General features: G+C 35.7%; 1 protein-coding gene across 3 annotated transcripts in view; it reads right to left on the bottom strand.

The window, feature by feature from the left end:
* Window positions 1-23,366, bottom strand: part of LOC127515735 (inactive ubiquitin carboxyl-terminal hydrolase 53) — a 60,923-nt gene extending 37,557 nt beyond the window's left edge. The window contains exons 1-6 of one of the 3 annotated variants that reach the window (XM_051899700.1): window positions 22,937-23,366; window positions 7,627-7,870; window positions 7,278-7,446; window positions 3,190-3,282; window positions 2,953-3,087; window positions 961-1,074 (exon numbers count right to left, since the gene is read on the bottom strand). In XM_051899700.1, coding sequence (XP_051755660.1) covers window positions 961-1,074; window positions 2,953-3,087; window positions 3,190-3,282; window positions 7,278-7,421 — 486 coding nt within the window. In that variant the 5' untranslated portion in view covers window positions 7,422-7,446; window positions 7,627-7,870; window positions 22,937-23,366. Of the gene's footprint in view, window positions 1-960; window positions 1,075-2,952; window positions 3,088-3,189; window positions 3,283-7,277; window positions 7,447-7,626; window positions 7,871-20,827; window positions 20,981-22,936 lie in introns of those variants that run through there. The other 2 variants (XM_051899701.1, XM_051899702.1) reach the window with 2 other exon arrangements.
* Between the last annotated feature and the right edge of the window lie 3,285 nt (window positions 23,367-26,651).

Below are 26,651 nucleotides of genomic sequence, written 5' to 3'. Positions count from 1 at the left end.
GAGTCTCTTAGGCTGCATTTATTTAATCAAAAATACAGTAAATACAAAATACAGTTGTGCTGCTTAAGTTTTTTAGCGGAATCTTAATCTTTTTTTGTCCCGAAATTCTTTGATGAATAGAAATTTCTAAAGAACAGCATTTATTTTCAGTAGAAATATTTTGTAAACAATGTAAAAGTCTTTACTGTCTCTTTTGATCAATTTAATGCATCATTGCTGAATAAAAGGATTATTTCTCAAAAAACTATTTCTTGTCATTTATAATGACACACTGTATACATGTGTACCATGTTATTAATGTCTAATACTAGAGTTGTCAAAAGTACTGACTTCGGTACCAAGTCGATACTGAAATTTTAATAATGTGACGCTTTGAGCGCTGTTGAGTGGATTCATAAGCACCTCTGATTGATGTAAATAGTAATCAATGATGCTCTTCACCGAGTGCTTACACAGATATACACGGTAGCGTTTGAAAGCAGGCGTCTATCGCGGACCAGTCCACTGATGGATGCCTGCTTTCAAATGCTCCCGCTCCTGCTTTCAAAACGCTTTCAAATTCAAACACTCCCATGCATTGATCATTGAAGCCAATCACAGGCATATCCGACGAGTGCGAAAACACAATGGCCAATCAGAGGTGTTTGCGAATCCGCTCAACAGCGCTCAAAGCGTCACATTTTTAAAATTTCAGTACCGATTGGTACCGAAGACGGTACTTTTGACAACTCTACCTAATACCATCACAACACTTTTATAAGGGCTTTGTTCCCATGTCTCAGGAGAAGGAGAGAGAGGGAATGGATCCTGAATTAGTATTCCCTATGAGTATTCCGCCCACGGTACCCGACTGATTGAAAAACGCTGTTGCAAGACAGCGATCAATTCTCCGTTACTCACAGGAGGCGTGTCTGTGCCTCATACATGTGTGTGTGAAGGAGTATTAACAAGCTACAATACCTGTTCATAAACTTCCATAGCAAACTTCTGATGAGTGATACAAGATTTGGATGAGCAAGCGCCAGTCTCGGCATCTGGGGCGATGTGCAGGTGAATCCTTTCTAGAATGTTCTCCTATGAAAAATATAAAAGCCTGCAGTTTGTCATGAGGCATTTTCCACAAAGTAAGTGTATGTATGTGTGTGTGTGTGTGTGTGTGTATATACATACACATACAGTAATTATGTTACAGATTCATGAAACAGTGAAAACAATAATTTCTTGTATTACCAGATATAAACACAATGGATTTGTTTGGGCTGGTACAATTGGCATTAACTGAATGCAGTCTAAGCTTTAGTAATTTTCCCCAAGCCTATTATCTGCTTAAATACACCCTTTCAAATCTGAGAACCGTGGGTACATTTAGTAACACCAATAGCGCTGGGACAATTTGCTTTTTGAAAGGAGGCAAGACTGATTTTATTTTTAAGATTAATTTTCTCCAGTAAAGATTAGCTTATTTTGAACAGTCCTAGTTCAGTATAAAAAGGCAACCTGGACGAATAGACAAAAGCACTGGCGGGATAGCCTCTCTAGCCAAGCGCTGATAGAGAACCTGCATTGACTGTGAGAGCAGTGTGAATGCATCTGTGCACTCCAGGCTTGCTTTGATAGAGATCATTCATTGATTGTGTTGTTTAGGGGAGCACTGTAAATGGACTTTTACTGAGATAATGACTGACTCTCCACAGTCCTGCTGCGCTAAACAGAAAATGATTACAGGTCCCAGTGCTAAGCAGGTTTACTGCAATTAGGTGGCCTTAAGAGAAATCCTGCACATATCAAAGGGGTAAACATGCTTACTTCAGCTTTCCAGAGAGAGAGAGACATTAGGACAAGGGTGTATGAACTCTGCTTTGCATACTGTACATAATAGCAGCTGAGCTTCATTTGGAAATCAGTTTTGAAGATTGCCTTTTATTTCTTGACAAAAAGACAACAATCAAAAATGACCACATTAAATCAAGCACTTGGGTTGGATATTATCCATAAATGTGACAAATTATCTAAAAATGATAGAGGTCATATTGCCAATAGCCTGCAAAAAATTAAAAAGGCTGGTAAAATTAAATGTGATAAAGATGTTTACACAGTCTATTTCTACATTTATCTAGTAAATAAAATAATAATAATAATAATAATAATAGGAAATATAATAATACATAATATTGCATGTCAAATGTCTGATTTGTTGCATTGATTGTAATGCACTTTTCAGTTGGTCATATTTGTCCTAAAGAGTACAATACAAAAACATAAATATACAAGATATATATTAACCATGGAATGCATGAATTTTTAAATCACAAATGAAAAAAATATATATATTTTAATGTTTTTAAAATATTTAAAATATTTTAATGTGTTATTATAATATTATTTTTTATACTATTATAATATATATTTTATTTTATTATATATTTTCTGGTTTAATTTTAATTTCAGCAATTTTGTTTTTTTTTATTAGTTTTTTAATATTTCTATGTAGCTTTAATTTATTTCAGTTTTAGTTTTAGTAATTTTAGCTTTCAACTAATATTAATATTTTGTTGTATTTTATCTTTATTTCAAATAACAACTGTTTTGAATAGTTTTTGTTTTAGTTCACAATAACAACACTGATCTTAATGTTTTAGATTTCTTTAAACTTCAAAACAAAAACAAAGATTCTATATCTACAGTAATCAACATTTGAAGTGGATCAAAAAAGTTGTCCTAAGAACTAAGTTGTCCTAAGAAGAAGGTTTTAGGACAACTTTGATGAAAGGTTTTGGTTCACTTCAAATGTTGACTACTGTAATAATATGGAATTAATAATTTCAAATTATTAATTTTGAGAGTGACACACATCTGTAGTGGTCATCATGCATCAGAAGGTTAAAAAAAGCTATGAAAAGTATATATGTCATAGCACGTTCCTTGATCTGACTCACACACAAAGACACTTACGAAGCACTCAGCAGCATCATCCATGAAGCCTAACTGAAAGCGCTGCTCATCCTTAAAGGTTTCGGCTAGGGCATTACGCAGGTTATCTGAGGGTAACGCTCGCTCTCGGCTGTGCTGGAATTGACAGAATATTCCCTGCAAAACATTCATGAAGTGTTTTTTAATATTGACACAAAAACTTTTTTTTAAAAGAAAGTATTAAATACTGCTTTATGACGTGTTTGGCCATGAGAATACCTTCAAAGCGCAAAAGATGCAGGAATCCCCCAAGCAGTAGTGGTTTGGAAGCTGACGAAGACTCCGTCTGAAGATATCGAGGTGCCAAAGCACCTAGCACATGGAATTAAAGGAAATTCAGATTTAGAATGACCTCACCTCAATGAATGACACACATTTACTCTAGCTCTGCTGCAAGCTGCCTTACAGTCAACTGTCTACATAGGCAGCTACTTTCTAAGGGTGCGTTCACATTTGTAGTTTGATTCTCTTGGTTCTTTTGGTCTGGACCAAAAAAGAAAATGATACATTTAGTCTTGGTTTGCTTAGCGTTCACACTGTCATTTTTTAAAGGGGACCAATATAAGTCTCTGGTGTCCCCAGAATGTGTCTGTGAAGTTTCAGCTCAAAATACCCCATAGATCATTTATTACAGCTTGTCAAATTTGCCCCTATTTGGGTGTGAGCAAAGACACACTGTTTTTGTGCGTGTCCCTTTAAATGCAAATGAGCTGCTGCTCCAGCCCCCTTTCCAGAAGAGGGCGAAACTTTAACAGCTCGTGCTTCAGCAGTATTGCCAAGTCCGTGGTTTTCCCGTGGAATTGGGCTACTTTAACACTGTTGCTGCAGGTTGTTTTTCATGTCCGCGGGTTGAAGCAAACACAAATAACATATTTTACCCCCTGGAACGCGCTTTGTACCACCACCCACCCCCCGATTGGGCTAGTTTTGAGTAGCATTTGGGCGGGTTTTGTTGTGAAAACCTGGCAACCTTGTGCTTAGGTTGCTCAACAACAACAAAGCTGGAGAATCTCACGCAGCCAAAATGACGATTATCAATAACCGTGTTCAGCCTTACATTGTTCAAACCGGAGTCGGACACTGATGGAGAAACTCAGGAAGAAGTTACAACTTTTTGTTGTAGCGTTCAAGTTTAGGTATGGGGTAGGATTTAGGGATGTAGATTATTCATTTTCTGTGCCTTTCCGAATTCGGAAACAACCCTACTTAAGACATTTAAAAAGTAAGGCTTTTTATGACATTAAATTTGACTTTAAAAACTTAATCTACCACATTTTAAGACTTCTTAAGGACCTTCTTAATTAACGAAAACAATCTTTAGTAGTTTTAGTTTTAGTTAATGTTAAAAACACTGATGGCATCATTTTAGAGGGCAGCATAATTTACCCCATACTGTTTATAACAGCCTTCCTGTCAGAAATGTGCTGCCTCAAAATCCTGTCTATGTAGGGAACTCCTCTAAATGGTATGCTTCTCTTCCAATGTATCCTTCTAAACTCTTAAACTTACTTCTGGTTTTGCATGATGCTTCAAAGTGACAATCTTAAAGTCAACATCCGATGGCCACACATTTTTTTTTGCCTTTTCTTATAGGGAGTCATTATGTTCTTAAAACTCTGAGAAATATGACTCATTGTCCTTGCTTGGTGGCAGAGCTTAAGGGAGATTAGGCTATGACAGAGGATGAGGGGTGAGAGCTGTTCATCTGTGTGTGTGTGTGTGTGGACTGGCAGTGTAAGGTTACTCTTCACTCAGTGTCTTTCCCTTAGGCCCCAGACAACTTAGTCTGAGAATGACCTCCTCACTCCATGGTGATGAGAACAGGAACAAGATAACAGAGCGAGGCAGAGATACACTCAATCATAATGTCCACAATCCCATCCAAGAGGGAAAACTGGCTTGCAGTAACTAGCGGACCGGGAGCGTGACAAACACTGTTGTGAGCAAGATCTGGGGGTTGATGGGTGGAGTTGGGATGCCATAAATACTCTGAGGAAGGGAATGACAGGTTGCTGTGGTCAGAACTCAATGTGAGTCATAAGCTAGACAAGTATGTTTAGGGGGGTGGGTGATATTTTTATGTTATTGTGGTAATTCCAGACAATCTGACTTTTATATGTATGTGTTATACTAGGTAACAGTATTTAGTTTGTTCAGAGTTGAAGCCATTAGACAGTGAATGTTAATAAAGCCATGTTAAATGTCATTATGTTCATGATAAAACAATACGGTAAAATATGGTAAAATTCATATACCTCAAAGTACCACTGGTAAGAATACCAGGTTATTACTATGTGAAAAGGGTAGGCAACTAGGAATATATACAGTTCAAAAGTCTGGGGTCAGTAATATTTTTATTTATTTTTTTTAAGAAATAAATACTTTTATTGATCAAGAATGCTGATCAAAACCTATAACAAAAACATTTACTTTCTTACAAAAGATTTATATTTCAAACACATGCTGTGTAAAAAATGTATCACAGTTTCCACAAACTTAAGCAGCACAACTGATTACAAAATTAATAATAACAATAAGGAATTTCTTAAGGCAGCAAATCAGCATATTAGAATGATTTCTGAAGGATCATGTGACACTGAAGACTGGAGCAATGATGTTGAAAATTCAGCTTTGCATCACAGGAATAAATTACATTTTAAATATATATTCAAATAGAAAACAGTTATTTTAAATTGTAATAAAATTTCACAATATTAGGGTTTTTTTACTGTATATTTGATCAAATAAGAGCATAAGAGACTTCTTTCAAAAATATTCAAAAATCTTAATGATTCCAAACTTTGAATGCTAGTGTGTGTATATTACAGATGTGCATCTCCATAACTGAGGCCAATGCGATACGCATCTCGATGCATAGCCAACGATACAATTCATTAAAGATACATATGAAGCAGCTACTGACACGATGTAATACGATTCACCCCATTACGATGCAGTACGATCCGATTTCGGTTCGATTCAACACAATGCGATTCAATGCAATATGATGCAATGGAAAAAATATGATGCTATGCAATTCAATATGTAGGGTTCTAAACTTTTTATTTTATCTCAAATTCTGTTTTATTTTTTATTTTTTTTCCAAATTACTGTTAAAATTAAAACATGGATGAAAAATTGTGATTCTTCATTCAAATATCTTAATAATTACTGTTATTATTATTATTATTGGTAGTAGTAGTATAACGTTAAGACATACGTTATACCATACAATAGTAGTACATAGTACTACAATAGTAATAGGGCTATATTTCTGTCACAAGTTAAACCGAACATTTATTTTGACGGGTTGCCGTGAAGATCTTGAAGTTTGTGTGTGTGTATATCATGACTTGATTTAAGTGTACCCACCTACTTTTGATTTACTCATCCAAAATTTGACAAATTTCTTGACCGCGTTACAGTAAATTAAATTTTTATGAATAGATTCCGCGATTCCGTCTGTGTTTTCTGCATCGCGGAAATCATAGGGCCCTAAATATGGTACAGATAGTTCGCTTTTATTTCTTTGGTTCAAACAGACAGCAAATCATAAATTAACTTAGAGCTCTATGACTTCTAATGCATGGCCCTTTCACAAACATTAGTGCCATGTTAATCTATATTCTGTGTGACTCTCAGGACACGCCTCGGTCTTTGTAGTGTTGTGATACGTCATATTCAAGTAGCAGCAGTGGTGATGAGAGAACGTGCTTGAGAAACAGTTTACAGAGGAGAAATCAATCAACGAATAAAATACTGGTCACAAAAATAATTCACTTTCTAAATAATAAAAGTATAGCATCTACTAATCATATATAAATATTTATATAAATTTTTTTACCGATGCAAATATGTTATAAACAATGCATCGCGATACAAATGCCAACTTGTATCCGATGCAATTTTTTAAATCGATGCATTGCATTGTTAACTTTTATGCCGATGCGAATCGGTGAATCTTACCATCCCTAGTGTATATCGATCGATAGACAAATGGAAAGATGGATGGAGAGAGAGATAAATGGATGGATAGAGAGATAAATGGATGAACAGAGTGAAAAAACAAGCTCCCTCGAGGAAAGTTCCATTTGATACATTTTGATATAAAAAAAATGAATTTAATTGGAATACATAATTAAAAATAATTTAGTATATTTAAAATATTTTTCCATAATTTATTCAATGTATTAAAATTAGACTTACATTTTAAAAGCTATTTATTTTGAGAAAACAATTAAAAATATAGGTGAATAAAACAGACTTGCTTACGCAACTGTTCCTTTAGCTTTGGGTCAAACACGTACCTGCACTGCACTGTTGAGGAAGCAGCTGTTCTGTCCCGGCTCATTTAGTAGTCCCTTGGTGGGGGCCAAGGACATCATAGATCCCGGCTGGTAAGACTTGGAAAGATTGCCCCCTGGTCTCCTGAAGAACTTGACCCATGCCATTGGATTTGGGGTATTTTCCTTCCTGCTGATGAACAGTTACTTGTTAAAGAAGGTTTGAGTTGTAATTTCAAGCAATAATTTTACAAACCAAAGACGGTATTGTTGGGAAAGGGTCGTTATGACTGTTTAACTTGAGGCTTTTAACGTCTCTTCCCTACAAGTCCCAGTCAATCATTGAGTAGAAGCCTTTATTTTTGCTACTGACCTGTATGTAAGAGGTATCTTGATGCGTATGTCCTAGACAGGATGGTTTGATCATTCCCTGAAATGAGTTAGGGAATTTGGCGAGTTGTTGGCAGATACTGTGGCCATAAGGCCTCTAGTGACTCGCAGCATAGTTATAAAGCACTCATGAGGTGTCAGCTGGAATCAGTCAACCTTTAAAGGGTCGTCCATGTTTCTGACGCTACTCTTGAAGGACATCAGCCTTAGGATGAGTAGGACTCACTCTGTGGAGAGAAGCAAATGCATGAATTCTTGAAGCGATGAACATGCCTCACTCCCAAATTAATCTACACTTTGAATGTGAGCCTAACTAATCATATACATTGATTCCTGCAAATTGAGACAACAACAACAACAACAACACAGAAACCCTTGTCATTATAAACACTTCCTTATAAATCACCAACGGGAGGAGTGGCTAAACATTCAAAACTGTGCAAAAGTCAGTAGGTCAGCTCATTCAACTGGCACTGCTGAGCTGAATAACATTATTGTTTAACTTTTTTACGACTTGTTTCTACGGTGTGTAAGGTGCAAGCAAGGTGATGTTGCCTAACAGGAGCAGAATGACATCACTATCTTGGCAAGTGCACAGAAAAGCAATAACAGACTGAAAATATACAGTAGCTACTTCTTTGTTGCTTACAACTGAAAATTTGTATATTGTGCAGTGAAAACGCAGGCGGAAGTACCACGGAAGTACCGATCTAGTGTCTACAAAGTGAACATGCAAAGACTAAGTCAAAAACAGATAAAACAACGATGTTGGATGATTTTGAAGTTGGAGGAGATTTTCGCCCAACTGCGGTACTTCCGCCCACCTTTCCAACATGATTACGTAATGCGTGGCACTTCACAGAGCAGTGCAAGACATTTGTGGTTAAAAAGTATATACAATTTTATTTTTTTTTAGAAAATGACCAATTGTTTCGCTAGACAAGAACCTTATTCCTCATCTGGGATCATGTAGAGCCCTTTGAAGCTGCATTGAAACTGCAATTTGGACCTTCAACCCATTGTAACCCGTTGAAATCCACTATATGGAGAAAAATCCTGGAATGTTTTCCAAAAACCAATTTCTTTTCGACTGAAGAAAGAAAGACATAAACATCTTGGATGACATGGGGGTGAGTAAATTATCAGGAAATTTTAATTCTGAAGTGAACTAATCCTTTAAGTCAAGTCAATTTTTATTTATATAGAGCTTTATACAATTCAGACGGTTTCAAATCAGCGTATAAACAGAAACAGTGTTCATATTGCAAAATTAATAAATTATGAAACTTCAATTTTAGCAGTAAAGCACCTCTACAGAAGGTAAATGTTGTTATTCAGCTCAACTCAGTTCAATGTTGATTCAATTCAGTTCAACAATTGTTTACAGTTCATCAATTAGTTCAGCTCAGCTATAAGCACCTCTTCAGAGGACAATACTGTCGCTTTTCACTTTGAGTCAGTTCAATGTTGATTCAGTTCAGTTCAATAACAGTGTCAATGTTGCAAAGTTTATCAATTAAAAAAAAATTGAATTCAGTTATGAAGCAGCTCTGCAGAAGACAGTGCCATTGTTCAGCCTAATTTAGTTAAATGATGATTCAATTCAAAACTGTAAAGTTGATTAGAATTGATTAACTTAAGCAGCTCTACAGAAGACAATAGTGTCATTATCCAGCTCAATTCAGTTCAAGTTTTGCTCTCATCTGATAGTGTCAGCACAGTCCGATAATATTTCAGAATATTACTGAAAATTAATTGTCTTTTAACATCACTGCTGTCTAAACAATATCCTTCTTGTGTAGATTGTTTTTTTTTTTTTTTACATCTTCATTGCAACCAAAGAGGTCTATAATACCTGGATAAAGCATTCCTATTCCATTCATCACAGCACACAGGGTAAAATCCATGGGGACTCTGGGAAGTTCCAGATAGCAAAGTTTTCAGTGCTCAGGAATGATTTTGACAATGTGACAGCACTAGAAATGGCTGACTCCCTTGGGCAGTGTACTTATTACAGAACTAGGGAGCATTTTGAAACACACCCATGGATCAGAAAACATGCTCTCCACCCTGACAGATACATTGGAGTTTTACCGTACACAAACTCTCAGACCTACAGTACTCACACAAAAAATACATCACAAAAATTTTACATTTTTTGTCGATGACAACCTTTTTTCAGCTTAGTGGCTGAATGCAAAGTCCATTCTCCATCATGCAGCAGTGTTTCAGTTATTAAAACAGTTACCACAACTTTATACTGGTTTATCTTTCTAGTAGGCCTACTTACCCACACGTAGTGCTTTTTTTTTTTTTCTTTAAGAGAAAAAACCTTTACAAGATTTTCTATGAGACCATGTTGAAATAATGCATTCTTGTGATACCAATATTAACAACAGTACAGGACATTACGTTTTTGGCTTGGAAATTGTGGCGTGGAGGTCTGGAGAAGATCAACGGCAGAACCGTTTGATTTGGTGAAAATTGAGCCAAAAATGTGGGAGACACTTTTGGTTCCAAGTTCAGTTTCGGAAAATGCTGTTAAACTAAATGTTTGTCTCCAGCTCTTGTGACTGTCGCTCAGTCAAAAAAGCAAAAAAAACATCAACAAATGAGTGAGTCGCAAAACTTGAGAAAGCATAATGTCAGAATGATGCAAGTTATTTTCTGAAATCTATCAGAACGTGTCAGTGCACAGACAGCAATGGAAACCTGCTGAACAGCATTTCATTCACACTGGTATTCAAACAACTCAGAAGTTGTTTTTAAGGTGACCAGAGCACAGTTTGACCACTGACCCACTAACAGTATTTCTGCTGAAATGTAACAAAAAAGCAGCACATAAACAAGGCAAAAACACCTACTTTAGGCTGTGAGTTGCCTTTCTCATTTATAATGTGGTCACAGTCTGCAACAGGAACACATTCCAGGGTGATCACTTAAGCTACAGTGTTGCTAAACAGCTCTTGTCTTCAGGTTTAGGCTCTGTGTTTGGCCCCGGAGACACACCTCTGCAAACACGTTCCAGTTTGAGCCAACAAAAACTAGTTTGGAAAAACATGATGTTCATGTTCAGATATTCATGTTCAGATATTCACGCTCAGATGAAGATAAAAGCAAATAACTGTTTTTAAAAAGTAAAAGTTAATAAAATGACAAAACAATGCACTGTAAGAAAATAAGACATTAGCCAGGTTTCCATTACAGATTTACGCAAAACTTTTGCAGTATTTTCTAAATGTCGATAAAAAACGAATGCGAAATGACGGCATTTCCATTAACTGACATCATGCGACTAAAACGTAATTTTTTTCTCTCGCTGTAAGTCATTCCAGAAATCATGGCAACAGATGTTAGTAGGTCTAAGTATATCGCAGCCACTGCACTAGCCGTTATTTTCAATCGAGGAGTGTAGGCGTGTTATCCAAGCATTAACGGCAAGGAAAGCCCCTTATACTTGAGAGCAGCCACGGATGAGGTGTTTCGTGTGTTTCTCCCTCATATCTGCTTTGAGGTCTTGATAAATTGTGGCATTTCTTTGTCGTTTAGAATCCAGTATTCCCGTAACTCTTTTGTCTTTTATGTGTTTAATAAAGAACTGTCTCGTCTTCTGTCCAAACATACCACGCCATCTTTAAAGAATGATCAAAATGCGATTCTTTAAAGATCGAAATGCGAAAAAACTGTTTCCATTGAAGTTTTGCGAAATATTCCTTTTTCGAATTGCCTGAAATACCACCTCATGCGAGCGTAAAAACTTTTTTGCGATATATGGGAGTTTTTGCAAAATTGATGCGTTTCCATTGGGTGTATTTTCAATTCGCAATTTCAGTTTGCACAATTTGAAGGGTAATGGAAACGGAGCTATTGTTAAGTTTACGGACATTCCTTTAACCCTAAAACACAGGCAGCACAATTAAAAATACAGGCAAAACACCTATGAAAGATGAATATGGAAAATTCCTTCATATTAACAGTACATTGTGATTTTTTTTTAAGAGAAAGAACCTTTACAACATTTTTTATGAGACCATGCTGAAATAATGCATTCTTGTGATACCAATATTAACAACAGTACAGGACATTACTTTTTTGGCTTGGAGACTGTGGCGTGGAGGTCTGGAGAAGATCAACGGCAGAACTGTTTGATTTGGTGAAAATTTAGCCAAAAATGTGGGAGACACTTTTGGTTCCAAGTTAAGTTTCAGAAAATGCTGTTAAATTATATTTCCCAAAATAAACTACATATTTGTCTCCAGCTCTTGTGACTGTCGCTCAGCCAGAAAAGCAAGAAAAACAGTACATTGTGCAGTATTTTAGTTTTTTTTATAGTGTGGAAACTAAAATCCTCCCAAATGTCTGCTTCTAATATTACTTCAACTTCCATCACTCGGGTCAAAGAAACTTTCTTCTTTGAAATAATAAGTGCACACATATTAAACAGAAAAACAGGATTTTGTTTTAACCCAAGATCTAACTGCTGATTTTTATTTCAACAAGGAAGCAGCATTATTTAGAGGAAGTACTACTGAAAAAAAAGCCTCTGGATAAAGTTACTGAGGTATGCATCCCATTTCTTTGTTAGAGATGTTTTTTATTATTTTTGATTCATTTGAATAATCCACACGGTCACAACTACTTCTGCTTTGGCCCTCTCAGATTTCAGAAGGTTGGAAACATCAGTCCCACGTTCAACTCTGCAGTCGTCTGCAGTCTTATCACTGGCAGTAATAGAAAGCAGCGTGTTGCAGAGCGAATCATAGCTACCACAATCAGGTGATGATGTAGCTGGAGAGCGGAAAATGCTGACATTATAGGTGACGTTTTTTCTCCTGAGCTCATAAGCCACCGGTTATGGTAATTTATCCCAGGATGACACAAACTTGGCCAGCAAAAGCGAGGGTGAGGTAGCACAGAAAAAAAAAAGGAGGTGAATGACAAAAATACCTGCCATTTGAAAGCTACAGCATCCACACTGCCTACTCAGTGTTTCCCATACATTAACTAGACTGTGGCGGCCCGACACATTCTAATTTGTCCCGCCACACTCTCAAAATTAAACAGGTATTTAAATAACCGATTGATAATTGTGCTCTTTTATACGGCAAAAATGGGAATCATAGAGCGAAAGAAATAGACTAGCACCAATTAAGTTTTCGTGCACTATATTCAAAGTCATCTGAAGCCATTCCATATCTTCATGTGAGGGACAGAAGAATATGTACATTGTTAAATTTAAGTTCAAGAAAATTCGTCTTCCCTTCGCTGCAGCTGTCAATCATTCCCTGTTCAGAACAGCGCATCGCGTTCGGTAACGACAGTCAGCACGGTAAAACGCTCCAATATGATATATTCACATTATAATACTTGATATGTAGATAAAGGGATGTGGATTTGCATAAAATGACTATCTTGCTGGAGTTTATTGTTTCTGAACGATGTCATCATACTGGCTACAGTACAGGGTGTCTGTTAGATCGCACAACACAGAGCCTATGAAATGGCGTCACACAAACAATAACTGGAATTTAAAAGTGAGAAGATGATGCAGATATGCAGATATATACAGGGATTCTCTTTGAGCCGTGAACTTTTCAATGCGCAGCGCAACTGCGCGCTGTGACTCCATATTGCATTAAGCACATCATTCTGCACCCGGGATGTGCATAAGCGGTTTGTGCTGCTGTTTTGAAGCGTTTCATATTAAGGTTTTGCACACTGAAAGATTATTAATAGCCTATTTTGTTCTGTCGTATCTATCATCTTGTTGCCCCATTAAATAGCTGCACAATACATTTAAAATATAAATATTTTTTTTCATTTCATAAGAATACAAATAGTAATTTTAAACTTTTTATTAATATATTTCGATTTAATAAAATTATTGTGCAAATTTTTTTCAAGAATTAGGCTAGCATACTTTTTGCTGCTGAATTATATAGTTTTTATTTATTTATTTATTTTTTGGTCAGCTTATGATTATATATTTTTATTCATTTGTTATTTTTCTCTATAATGAAGTAATGTTTAGTGCATTCTGGATGGTTTAACAAATCAAAGAGTGACCATTAGTTCCACAAATACAGATGTACAGATACAGGCCCCCACTAATTATTCTACAAATAAATTAATTCAACAAAGGTAACCTCTTTTGCTACATATTTTTAATGGTTTAAATGTATACTCTACATGTTTGACCACTTATGATCGATCATTTAGCATACAATATGTTGTGGACGTGACTAATGTGCCCTACCATCACCAATAAATAAATTACTATTAGAGCACAAAATTGTTTACAAGAGAACAAATTTCTTCATTGATCTAATCACTTAAATTTTGCTCCCAGATTTATGCATTTCAATTTAAAATGTACAAAATTTTCCTCCGGGGGGGGGGGGGGGGGGCATGCCCCCGGACCCCCATAGAGGAACCGATGTCCACCCACCACAGTCTCACAAAATCCTGTGGGAAGCACTGCTACTGTACAGTGCATTCTAAAGAGTGAGCTAAAAACTCGGTTCATTATCTTGCTGATGATCACTTTATCAGTGCTGAGCCAAACCTCACTATTACTATTGCTCAAACCTAAGGTTGTGGATTTTAACAAACCGCAAACCCCAACCATTAAACTCTCAAGTCTAAACTCTCAAACCTCTCAAGATCCAGAAAGGTACTCAAAACATATTTAAAACTGTTCATGCAAGTACAGTGGTTCTACCTTAATATTATAAAGCGACGAGAATACTTTTTGTGTGCCAAAAAACAAAATAACCACTTTTCAACAATATCTAGTAGTGACGGGCGATTTCAAAACACTGCTTCGAAGCTTTATGAATCTTTTGTTTCAAATCAGTGGTTCGGATCGCGTAAACGAAGCCTCGTTTACTGAAATCACATGAATTTGGCACTCCGAACCACTGATTCGAAACAAAAGACTCGTAAAGATTCGAAGCAGTGTTTTAAAATCGCCCATCACTATATATTGTTGAAAAGGTTCAGTGACATTGTTGGCAATAGAGGCCTCACTGAGCCATCGGATTTCATCAAAAATATCTTAATCTGTGTTCTGAAGATGAACGAAGGTCTTACAGGTGTAGAACAACATGAGGGTGAGTAATTAATGACATTATTTTCATTTTTGGGTGAGCAAACCCTTTAATGTCCCCTAACAACCTCTGTAATCCCATTTAGCCACTTGTTATCAACCGCCACTTTCAAGACAAGTAAAAGCTTGAGAAAAAGAAAAAAAAAACACAAGGGGGTACTACTATTGTATTTTATGATGTAGAATAAAACATGAACATATCTTGAGCTTGTGTTCTCCACAGACTTTGAGGCATTTAACCAAAAACCCATTCAAAAAACCCAATGACTTCAGGGCGATGGAACTTGTTTGTTTTGGCCTACGAAAATACATCATCCCTGCAGCACTCCATTACACAGCTTGTTGAGGAGAAGTGTGCTAAGATTTCCGACCAAACAAATACCATATTCTTGTTTAGACTGGAAGCATAAGAAGGTCCTAGCTATATCTAGGCACCAGAACATCATAGCTCCTAAACCAGACGTTTCAAAACAGACAGTAATGATGACAGTCTGGTTTCAGTCATGCCATGTGACTCTTCCACTTTTTACCTAATGAGGATATTCCCCCACCCTTTCTATAAAGAGCTGAGATTTCTGAACTGCAGATGACATCATTTCCTGTTCTCTCATTATGCCTTTGATCAGCTTCCTAATGTACAATGACTCACTTAAACCGAGACATTTTTGTGCTAAGAATATAAGAGAAGTAAAATCCTGATTATTCTTGGTCTTGAAAACAAAATATGCAACAAAGGGATAGTTAACCCAACAATGAAAATACATGAAGAGTCATTCAAAACATGTTCTGTGGAACACACACACACACACACACACACACACACACACACAAAAAAAGATATTTTGAAAAATATATTTTTGGTTACCGACTGACTTCCACTGAATGGACGAAAAAAAAAAAAAAAAAAAATGCACCCATAAGATATTTCTCAAAATATATATATATATATATATTTTTTTTTGTATGTTCAACCGAAGTAATAAAGTCATCCTCTCAAAGCATACAATATCATCCACCACACAATTTCATCTTCTTACTCGCATTGAATTGAAAGTAAAAATAATAAATGTCTCTTTCTCCTACTTATATTATCCATTAGTTTTATATTACGTACCTATTAATTACCTACTATGACTACAGCACTAAGATTATAATTTATCTGAATATGGAGCTCAAGGTGCTGTAATGTTTAAACTTCAAGGCTTTGATGAACTGTCTAATCACAAAAGGTTTAATATCTTTCCTATGCTAAAGTAAAGATCCCTCCACAGATTGACTGAGTGGAGATTCACGGAATAATGAAGCGCCTGCAGGTGTAAATCACTCAAAGGATCATTTCACGACACCATTCGTAACACTGCTCAATGTATAATATAGAACATTTACATTGATAAAATATTAATGTTCATTTAAAATAAGAAAATGGATTTCTATCACACTGCCCTTTGCAAAGTTCAGAAGTGTAATGAGCTTTTCTCCTTTTTTTAATTCATTGACTAATTTTTCAACTCCTACTCAATCTTTCCATGTAACTCATGATGATTTGAACTGACAAAGAAATGTGGCCAAATTGTGTCACATACCATACTTATTTGTATATTTGTATTGAAGTATATCAACAACATATCATGCTATTTATGGATCTCCTATCCTTGAAAGAAGTGGATATGTATGACAAATATAAATGAATGTTGTGAAATAGATACTAACGAACCCCACATTCTTGTGTTTGAGCAATGACAAAATATCTGAGTCAATAAACACTGACAGATTATGCAAATTCATGCACATCAACAGTAATCTGGCTCCCAAACAGCAATGTAATGATGTGTTTGATTGAAATGTAACATGATGCAATGCAAGCATGATAAAAATATATAACTGAGGGAGGAGTCTGAAAATAATTTGTATGAGAAACACTTGCAGAAAATGACAGATGGATAGTTATGCAATGAAACAAACAATGATTTTTACATCTATAAATTTTAGGGCTGGCTTGAAAATATTGATTTCTCGATTTTCGCGGACTCTCATTTTGATGAACTGATATGGATTCTTAAATCCCAAGAAAGTCTTTTAGTCTCAGTTTTCAGTTGATGAGTGAACATAACTTCACTAAACATTATTTGTAGCACACCTCCCATCCAAAAAATAACAATAAGCTTTGTGCTTTGCTACTTTTGATATGAAGCAAGTCTCATATTCTGTCAATTATGAAATTCAAACAATAAATGATGTTTTGCCGCTCTAACATGGTGTGACAGATAGTTGAAGCCGTGAACAATCATCCCCTCCTCTTTACTACTAGTTATAGACATGAATGAAAACCAGAAGGTATGTTGAAAGAAACAGTACAACTTACTGAAATGTGTCATGTCTTATGTAATCGCTCAATCAGATTTTCGACCGCGGTAAAACAGTGTTGGGGTAACGCATTACAAGTAATCAGATTACTTTTCAAGTAACTAGTAAAGTAACGCATTACATTTACCTCAGAAAAGCCATTCAATGTTCATAAACTCGATAGTTAGAAAAAATAACTCTAGAGAGGAGTCTTTTAATAAATATATCATTATATTTTTACTAGGGCTGTCAAGCAATTAAAATGTTTAATCTAATTAATTACATGATGTGGCGATTAATTAATCTAATTAATCACAAATCAAATTTGGCTGAGAAATTACTCCCAAAAGATCATTTAAAGTCATTATTGTGTAAAGCATCAAATAGACATTACGAAAAGTAGCTTCAGAAAGAAATATTTTATCTGATTCAGCATTCAATTCATTACACATACATTTTTGGACCATGAGGTTGAGTAAATGATGACTGAATTTTCATTTTTGGATGAACTATACCTTTAATGTTTTTTTTTGTTTTTTTTAATAATAATAAACAAACTGCCAGTAGGTGGCAGTAAATGTCTTAGTGATTAAGTCATCGAGTAAATTGTTCATTCATTCGATTCGTTTAAACAGCTGATTCATTCAGGAGTGAAGTAAATGGTTCTTTTTATGAATGGTCCATTGAATCATTGGTTCACCCGATTCGTTCAAAACTTGGATTCAGAAATGAAACGCCGCTCTGTTGCTCGGAGACAAACAGTTCTGCTTTGTCTTTATATTTTCGTTGGCAAAATTAAGCAAAATAGATAATATTGTGTCTAAAATAACACAATATTAACTTCTGATTTATTGAACTGTTGTATAAAATCAGCATGACATTTGCACTTGTGCTATTCTGGAAAGAAAAACAGCACTCGTGTGATATTGCGTTTGCTACTCGTGTGAAATAGCTTATCGATATCATATGACAAAAACTCAAACGGGCATTTTTTGTGGCTGTCATAACTGATTTATTTAAACATGCATTAAATATTGAAGAACATTATAATGAATATGTAATGGTGCACAGCTTTATTTATCAGAATGCTGCTTTCTAGAGTTCATTCTTCTAGCTGACTAATGAGCTTGTGGTCACTAAATATGTTTTTCTGAGGTAAAAGTCACGTTACGTGACATTGTTTGCAAGCTGTTTTATTGACGTCTTTCCGAGGTTGAAACACTGATTGAGCTATTACACGAGACATGATACGGATTTCGGTAAGTTGTACTGTTTATTTTAACATACCTTCAGATGTTTAGTCATGTTTATTTTGCGCTGTAACTGGTATTAAAGTGGAGGAGAGGATGTTCACATTCGCTCCGTGCTTCTCTTTAACTGAGGCGCTACAGCGATCTGTCACGCCACATTAAACAGCGCCAAAACGGTACTTATTTTTTGAATCTCATAATAAGATGGACGTCATTTGAAATCTAAGACTTTGCTTCATATCAAAAGTAACAAAGCACAAAGATTATTGCTATTTATTGGATCGGAGGCACGCTACATGTTCTGTTCATTCATCAACTGAAAACAGACTAGACTAATCGATTCTTGGGATTTAAGAATCGATATCGGTTTGTAAAAATGAGAATTGACTAAAATCGAGAAATCGATATTGTTTACCCAGCCCTAATTCTAACTGCATTCTATAGGCTCCATCACGCAGTGAGTTCAGTCAACTATATGAAATGTCGGATGACATACGTAGGTCTGGGGTGGGGCAAGTGCGTTAATCATTTTAACGTGTTATTTTTTCCCGTAATTAATTAACGCATTAATTATATAATTAATGAATTAAATCGACAGCCCTAATTATTAATCAACCTGTTCTTCAATATTTAATGTATGTTTGAATAATAATCAGTCATGAAAACAGTTATTACTACAACACACCCAGCCGTAATAAATAACACAAATTAAACCTAGCCCAAAAAATGACAGGAGTCTCATTTAGCAAGCAGAGGTCAGAAACACTTGGGAAAGACAAAGTACAACAGCACAAGTCATATTGAAAATGGACAAATAACCACTGTGAGGAATTTGGGACAGCCACACGCCACAGCACTAAAAACATTGTCACTCTGTGAAGAATAACATCCTCTCCTGACAGCAAACCCACAACAATTGCTACACAAAAAGACCAGTTTTGCCCTGGTGGGACACACTGCTGAGGCGAAACATGACACGCTCCCGAAACCCTGAAACAACACAGAGGGAGCGGCAGAAATCCCGGAGGAATGGAGAAGGCTGCTTTGGCTTCAAGCAACAATGCTGCGGCCGTTTCCTGTGTGGGCTTCCTGTTGGTCATGCGTTGCGTTCCAGCACACGGTCAGCACTTCGAGTCCAGAGACACCGGGCAGGTCACAGCCATTAAATACACAATACGTTCATATGGAGGTGACAAAACAACTCCAGAACAAACAAACAGATTTATATAGACATTAACTTTTATCAGTGACTGAAGTACAATATCCTCTGAAGCATACTCGACTTCCTAAACGTTTCCTCACTTCCCCTACGGCTTGCCAATAAACGTCAAATTCACAATGCGGCCACCAACTCTGTTTCCTTTCATTTTCCAACTGAAAAATGGTTTCCTCCAACAGGGTTTAAAACATTTATTCAGCTTCAGTGGCTTCATGCATTATTAGTGGTGTGCTTAGTCAGACACTTCCAGATATTCAGAGGAGGATTCCTTGTAAACAATAACAAATGAAGCAGCTGGCCGCTATGCTGAGATGGGGTCTATTTTGATTCAATGAGATCAGCAAAAACTTCTACTTGGGTACATTTACCCATAAGTATGGAAGCTTGTTTCCGCCACTAAATAAAAAAAATAAAAAAGGTAATTGTGACTTTTTCTCTCACAATTCTTACTTTTTTTTCCTCAGAATTGAGAGATTTACTGTAAACTTGCAACTGCGAGTTATAAAGTCAGAATTGCGAGATATAGTCACAATTCAGATTTTTTTTTCTGGTAATTGTGAGTTTTTAATCACGCAATTCTGACTTTTTTTCTCAGAATTGCGAGATATAAAGTCAGAATTGTGTGATATAAACTCGCAATTCTGAGAAAAAACGTCAGTCTTTTTTCCCCTCACAAGTGGATATTATAACACGCAATTGCAAGTTTATATCTCACAATTCAGACTTTATATCATGCAATTCTGACTTTATATCTCGCAATTGCGAGAAAAAAAGTCAGTATTGTAAGTTAAATAGTCGCAATTACCTTTTTTTATCTTTTATTTAATGGCAGAAACAAGCTTCCATACATAAGCACCTGTCAGTTACTTTCAGAGTAGAATTACACTGTAAAAAAATGATAACATCAATAAGTCATCATGGCAACATATGTTGTTACATTATTACTATAACTCAAAGTAAATTAAGCAATTTCAACTTTTTTATATAAGTTATATGAGGTTCAACTCATTTTTTTAAGTGTGTTTAATATAATTTAAGTTGAAATTACCTATACAGACAATTTGATTTCACTTAAAAATTGAAGGCAGCAACTGAACAAGTTGAAATAGGTGGAATTTTTTTTTTACAGTGCATGACAAGCATGAAAATAATTTGAGGAGAAGATAAACTCTCCTAACAATGAATGAATGACTTTTCAATCTCGCTTATTATCACCTTAAAGTGTTAGTTAACTCAAAAATGAAAATTGTCATCATTTACTCACCCTTATGTCGTTCCAAACCCATAAGAATTTCCATCATCTTCAAAAAACAAATTAAGATATTTTAATGTCCCTCAATTGAAAGTCACCCAAAACCGAGGGTTCAAATCATTCATAAAGTGATCATTAAAAAAACCTAACCCTTCAAAGACATGTATTTGTCAAAATAAGACAATCCACAACAATGTTCACTGGCAATGTTGTCCTTCCTGTATGATTCATAAAGGTGACATCATTAAACTTGCACAAACAGTCATATGTTTCAAAAGACACATGCACGTTCACGCACAAACATGCACACGCCTATGCAAAAACTATGAGTGCATTGCATTGCGCTAGTTACAGAATGCACTCAAGCTAAATGTGAAATCATCAAACTTGATCTGCAAAACTAGCTTTCCACGAAACTCCTCCCTAAGCAATTCCACTAATTTCCGCCAGGAAACACCTTGAAAGGGAACAGCTGTGAACTGATCTGAAGTCAGTGATTTATACAGATCTGAATGAGCGGTTAGGACAGAGGGCCGATCCCAGGTGAGACGGGCCACAGTGAAAGACACAGCCGGTTCTGCCGCATGCCGTCTCATAGGCAACAGCAGAGCAAATATGAGCATGCTAGAAACTAAAGAAATGTTGCTCAGCCTCACAGTAGTCAAGTCTCAAATTTTTTTGGTCACTACAAATATCCATAACTTGGATAAAGTAGTCACCACACTAATACTTAAAACAAATTAAGATATTTGAAATACTAATGGCATATAAACATTCTGAGGGATCAGAGAAAATTCAAACGCGTATGGAAAGTTTTCTTGTCTTACTAAATGAGCCAAAGAAAAGCTGACTATCCTCGTGTGTATAAATGCTGAACTTCTGCACTCGCATGGGGTTTAAATGAAATGCATGAGCAGCAAACTTTAATGAGAAGAGTGCTTTGGCAGGTGTGTAGAGCCAATTTAATCAGCTGTAATGTTTGTGGCAAAGAAACAAATGAATAACATTTCATTGCATCCCCAGATGCAATACCTGTACTACAACTTCTACTGTACCTCTAGAAAAAAAAAGTCTGCTCAGAAAAAAACAGCAAAATAACAACAAATCCTCAAAACCTGACCTGATAATTTATGCATTTTCAGTCACTATTTTTTACTCTCCAATAATATTCAAAATTTTAACTAATCAGTCACACTGCAATAATTCATTTTCCTAATCAGCATGCATGTATTGACATGCAGTAAAATCTAAGCATCCTTAATTTTTTTCTTTAAAAAGTTTACATTTTTGAGAAGCAAAATTGTGTAAGAAAAACTAGCTGTATCTTGATCTAAGCATGAAAATAAATAAATTCAGTGAGATTTATTTATCTGTATTATTATATATTATTCATCGATTTGAAAAAAAAAAAAAATTGTAAATGAGTCAGAAAAATTAACTCAAGGTGATTTCTCTACACAAGTCTAATATCTTGGTTTTTTTCCCCCCTTGTTTTAAGGATGTTTAGATATTTTAGTGGAAATCAAGACAAACAAACTGATTAAGAAAATTATTTTTAAGCAGGTGTAGGTTTACCACACCTTTAAATACCTTTATCTGTATTTCTAATGTTTGACAGTCTTTCTTAAAAACATTAAAGTACAATTTCAATGTAAGCAAGACAAAAAGCACAAACACTGCTGTCACTAAGACAAGTTTCTCAATTTCATGAGGATACAGCAATAGTAGGGATGAGTTTCATAAATGTATTTAATGAATTCAGCTTTGTTTTGTACCAAGTAGGCTATAGTACGTATCAAAGCGGATTCAACAGTAGTGACATCAAGTGGAGCTGAAAATTAACATTGCTATACACACGTATGTCGCAACATACACGAGCTTTGTACTAAGTACAAAGTAAAACATTTTAAAATACAAAATAGGCAATATAGAGATTTGTCACGTAAAGGGTCTAAATGTAAACAAAGTAAGTTGCAGTGCTTGTTTTGTAGTGAAACGTTGAGGCGCGTCTACCTGATTCAGGTGAATTTCCGCCACATGCGCAGTAACGAATGAAACATGGCGTAGAAAAGTTTAACCAAAACAAAATGTACTGACATGACAAGAGACGTATCTACTCACCGCATGAGCAATAAACGATTGATAATCCTCTTTTTCTTTCAGTGTCCAGTGAAATAGTTTACTGAGGATCAGAAATTCCCATTGACTCCTGCTGAATTACGGCGTTAAACTGCTGGACTGAGAAGAGGAAGCGACAGACGACGCACGAAAACACACCGGTAAAGATGTACACTACACTACATACATAACACCATAAGCGCCTTCGCTCTTATATCTTGATATTGTTTTCACTCTTTCTTTAGTTAGTTAAAATCCTGTAGTGTGAAGTGAAAGGTCCCTGCAGTAGTCCTGTGTGCATTACTGATATGAGTTGACTGACTGACTGCGGGCACCTGAATTTTCAGCTGGTTTCGGTGCTGAGGTGAAACTCCGCCTCTGCTCTACAATACAGTATGTACTGCAGTCTGTCCCAGTGCAGCACGGCGAAGGGAGGAGTTTCTCCTGCTTTCTCACACTTTCCTCTGCTGTGTCGACACAGAGCAGCTACTTATTTTCGTGGCTAAGTTTCAAACCTTACGGAGCTGCCTGAATTTTGGGACATATCGGCTGGTCAGCTGAGCGTGCGCAGAACGGAATATTGAAAGTGCACTTGTAGTGTACTTCAAATCTTAAAAGTACATTTTTTATATAAACATGTAGACTACTTGGATATATTAATGAAATAAAAGCCCACTTATTTATACTTAAAGAGAGTATGTTTCTTAACACAGTTCAGTACACTTTTAAAAAGTGTAATAATGTCATTTTTATCATTTGTCGTGCTTTAAAGAAGTACTTATTTTGATGTGTTGACTAACATACTAAAGCACAAAGTAGCCTACTTGATTATAATTTGAACTCCAGATATTCAATATTACATTTCATGTTAATATATTTTAAATGTATCATCACAAAGGTGTAAAAGTCTAAATCTAAATACATGACATAGAAGTTTCAATAGAAATGACATTAAAGTATATTTTAGTTCACCATAAATGTATGTTAGTACATTCAGCAGTACACTTTAACCATATTTCAAAGACAATAGAAGTAATAATAAAAACAAAGTAGCCTAATTCCATTTAATTTAAACACTATAATATACTATAAAATAAACAAATATAATACATTTTAATTTAGCTGTACTTAACATGCAATTTTTGCATGTAAAAAAAAAACATTTAATAAACATGTAATTTTTTTTTACAATTGTACTTCTTTTTTCACAAGGGCCCTTGATAGTAATGACCTAGAACAAGGGCCATGTACAGAATAGTATACTAATATAATATAATATACTACTACTGTACTCTAGTTGTTAAACGTACTTAAGTAACGTAAACATTTACCAGGGTAGGTTTATTTTTGAAAAGTCAGGCACCTTAAACTCTCAAGGGAAAAATAATTACAGTTATTGCACAGTCCAACACACCTTTTGTAGTGGGGTGTGTCAGTACAGTATATGGGGTAAGTTGTCACAATGGAACCTGGCATTAAAACAGACATTTCAGCAAGATTTTAACAGTAAAAAAGCCATATAAAAAGACATGAATACCAAAAATGTAAACAGTAACATACACAAATATGTTTTGGCCAATAAATATTGTAGACAAGTGCCCTGACCTGACATTTAAAAAGACAGAAAAAACACCTTGTGCCCTCAGAATACACTTCAATTCACTTGAATTAAAATCTTGTGAAACTTAACGTATTTATTTAGACTAACTGGACTATTGCGTGTTGCATATTGTTTAACATAATTAAAATATCAGGCAGTATACAGTATATTCTGGGCAGTATACACAGTAAACTGTACTGTAATATTCTCTTGTGAACATAGCTGAAGGATTTCCATCATATAGTTTAATCGATGCTCATGTATTGCCATCTTTGGACCTAATGGCTTTGTATTATTTATACTCTACTATCTGGTGATGAAAGCAGTAGTCTGGTGCGATGTGATGTAAGACTGCTGTTATCTGGACACCATCTGTCCAATCCTGTTACATAAAAAGATGGGAGGGAAAATATTTAACTGTGTTTGAACTATTTAGTCCAATACAATGTGCAATGCTGCTTCTCATTTGAGTCATATATCCATTTAATCAAATATCTCTTTATTAGGAGGTACAGTAAGTACTTTTACAAAGCATATATGCCCTGTGATTTGACAGGCAGAAATCCATTCAGTGCTTGACCACTGTGCTGCACCCGATCAGGCCAGTGGAAAAGGAAATCAGGCACATTATTTGAGTGCTCTTAGAGAGGTCATGGTGTATCGGAACGGGACACTCCTTTCCCAAGGAAGTACTTGGAAAGCCCATTTAAGAGACAATGCATTTTCCTTCTGCAAATCTTTTCCCATAGGAACATATAATGTTTCCTTTTCTGATATTCAAGGTCTTGAAATGACTTGCATTTAAGGGATAGTTCACCAAAAAAGTCATAATTTACTCACCTTCAAGTTGTTCTAAACCTGTATGAGTTATTATGAGTAAGATATTTTGAAGAATGCTGGTAACCAAACAGTTCCCTATTGACTTCCATAGTATGAAAAAACAAAATACTATGGATGTCAATGGGCACCAGCAACTGTTTGGTTACCAACATTCTTCAAAATATCTTCTTTTGTGTGAACTATCCCTTCAGTTTGGTGCAAAGTTTGATCATATAAAAGTGAGGGGGCTGTGACTTTATAGTTTTTTGAAGGGATTCAACGAACTAGCAGTTTGGAGGACCAAGCGTTTAATGATAAAAAGGACAGAGAAGATTATAGAAGATCATTAGTTGCTAAATGAAGCGTACATTTTCCATTTTACTGGTTGAGTTTGAGCCATGGCTTATGAGCATTAATTGAGTTAGTTTCATTACTCTGTTCTCATGTTAGAATTATGGCTTAATTATATTTCACGTTTGCATTAACTGTGTAGTTAGTTCATTTGGCCCATTGCATTAGAAGTATTTTAACTGGGTGAGATCCTGAAGGCAGCAGGTCTTTAAATAATTGGGCTGGTGGATGTGTGCCATCACTCACCCTGCTGCTATTGATGTCGGGTGAGGCCAAATCAGTTCGTACTAGTTGAAACTTGATGCTTTGATTTGTTTATGACCTTGCTTTGGTAGTGAATACTGGTACAATTAAAAGGTTAGTTCACCAAAAAATGGAAATTCTGTCATTAAGTACTCACCCTCATCTTTCCTCACCCGTTTCACACCCATAAGACCTTCATTCATCTTCTGAACACAAATTAAGATATTTTTGATGAAATCTGAGAGGCTTTTTATCTCCCTAGAAAGCAACGAAATTACCACATTCAAGGTCCAGAGGAGTAGTAAAGACATTGTTAAAATAGTTAATGTGACTACAGTTAATGTTATGAAGCGACGAGAATACTTTTTGTGTGCAAAAACAAAACAAAAATAACGACTTTATTCAACCATTTTTCCTCTTCACTGTCAGTCTCCTACGCAGTTGACGCAGTGAACGCAGTGCAGAGCTTCTGTGTACTACGTCAGAACGCTGACTCATTATTGGCCGGCTCCTTCATTTTAACAATGTCTTTACTACTTCTCTGGATCTTGAATGTGGTAATTTCGTTGCTTTCTAGGGAGATCATCAAAAATATCTTAATTTGTGTTCCGAATATGAGTGAAGGTCTTGCGGGTTTGGAACGACATGAGGGTGAGTAATTAATGACAGAAATTTCATTTTTGGGTGAACTAACCCTTTAATATC

This window comes from Ctenopharyngodon idella, chromosome 7 (assembly GCF_019924925.1).
Source record: "Ctenopharyngodon idella isolate HZGC_01 chromosome 7, HZGC01, whole genome shotgun sequence".
Taxonomy (NCBI): Eukaryota; Metazoa; Chordata; class Actinopteri; order Cypriniformes; family Xenocyprididae; genus Ctenopharyngodon; species Ctenopharyngodon idella.
Note: the sequence above shows the minus strand (reverse complement) of the source record. Positions and strands in the feature narration are given on the sequence as shown.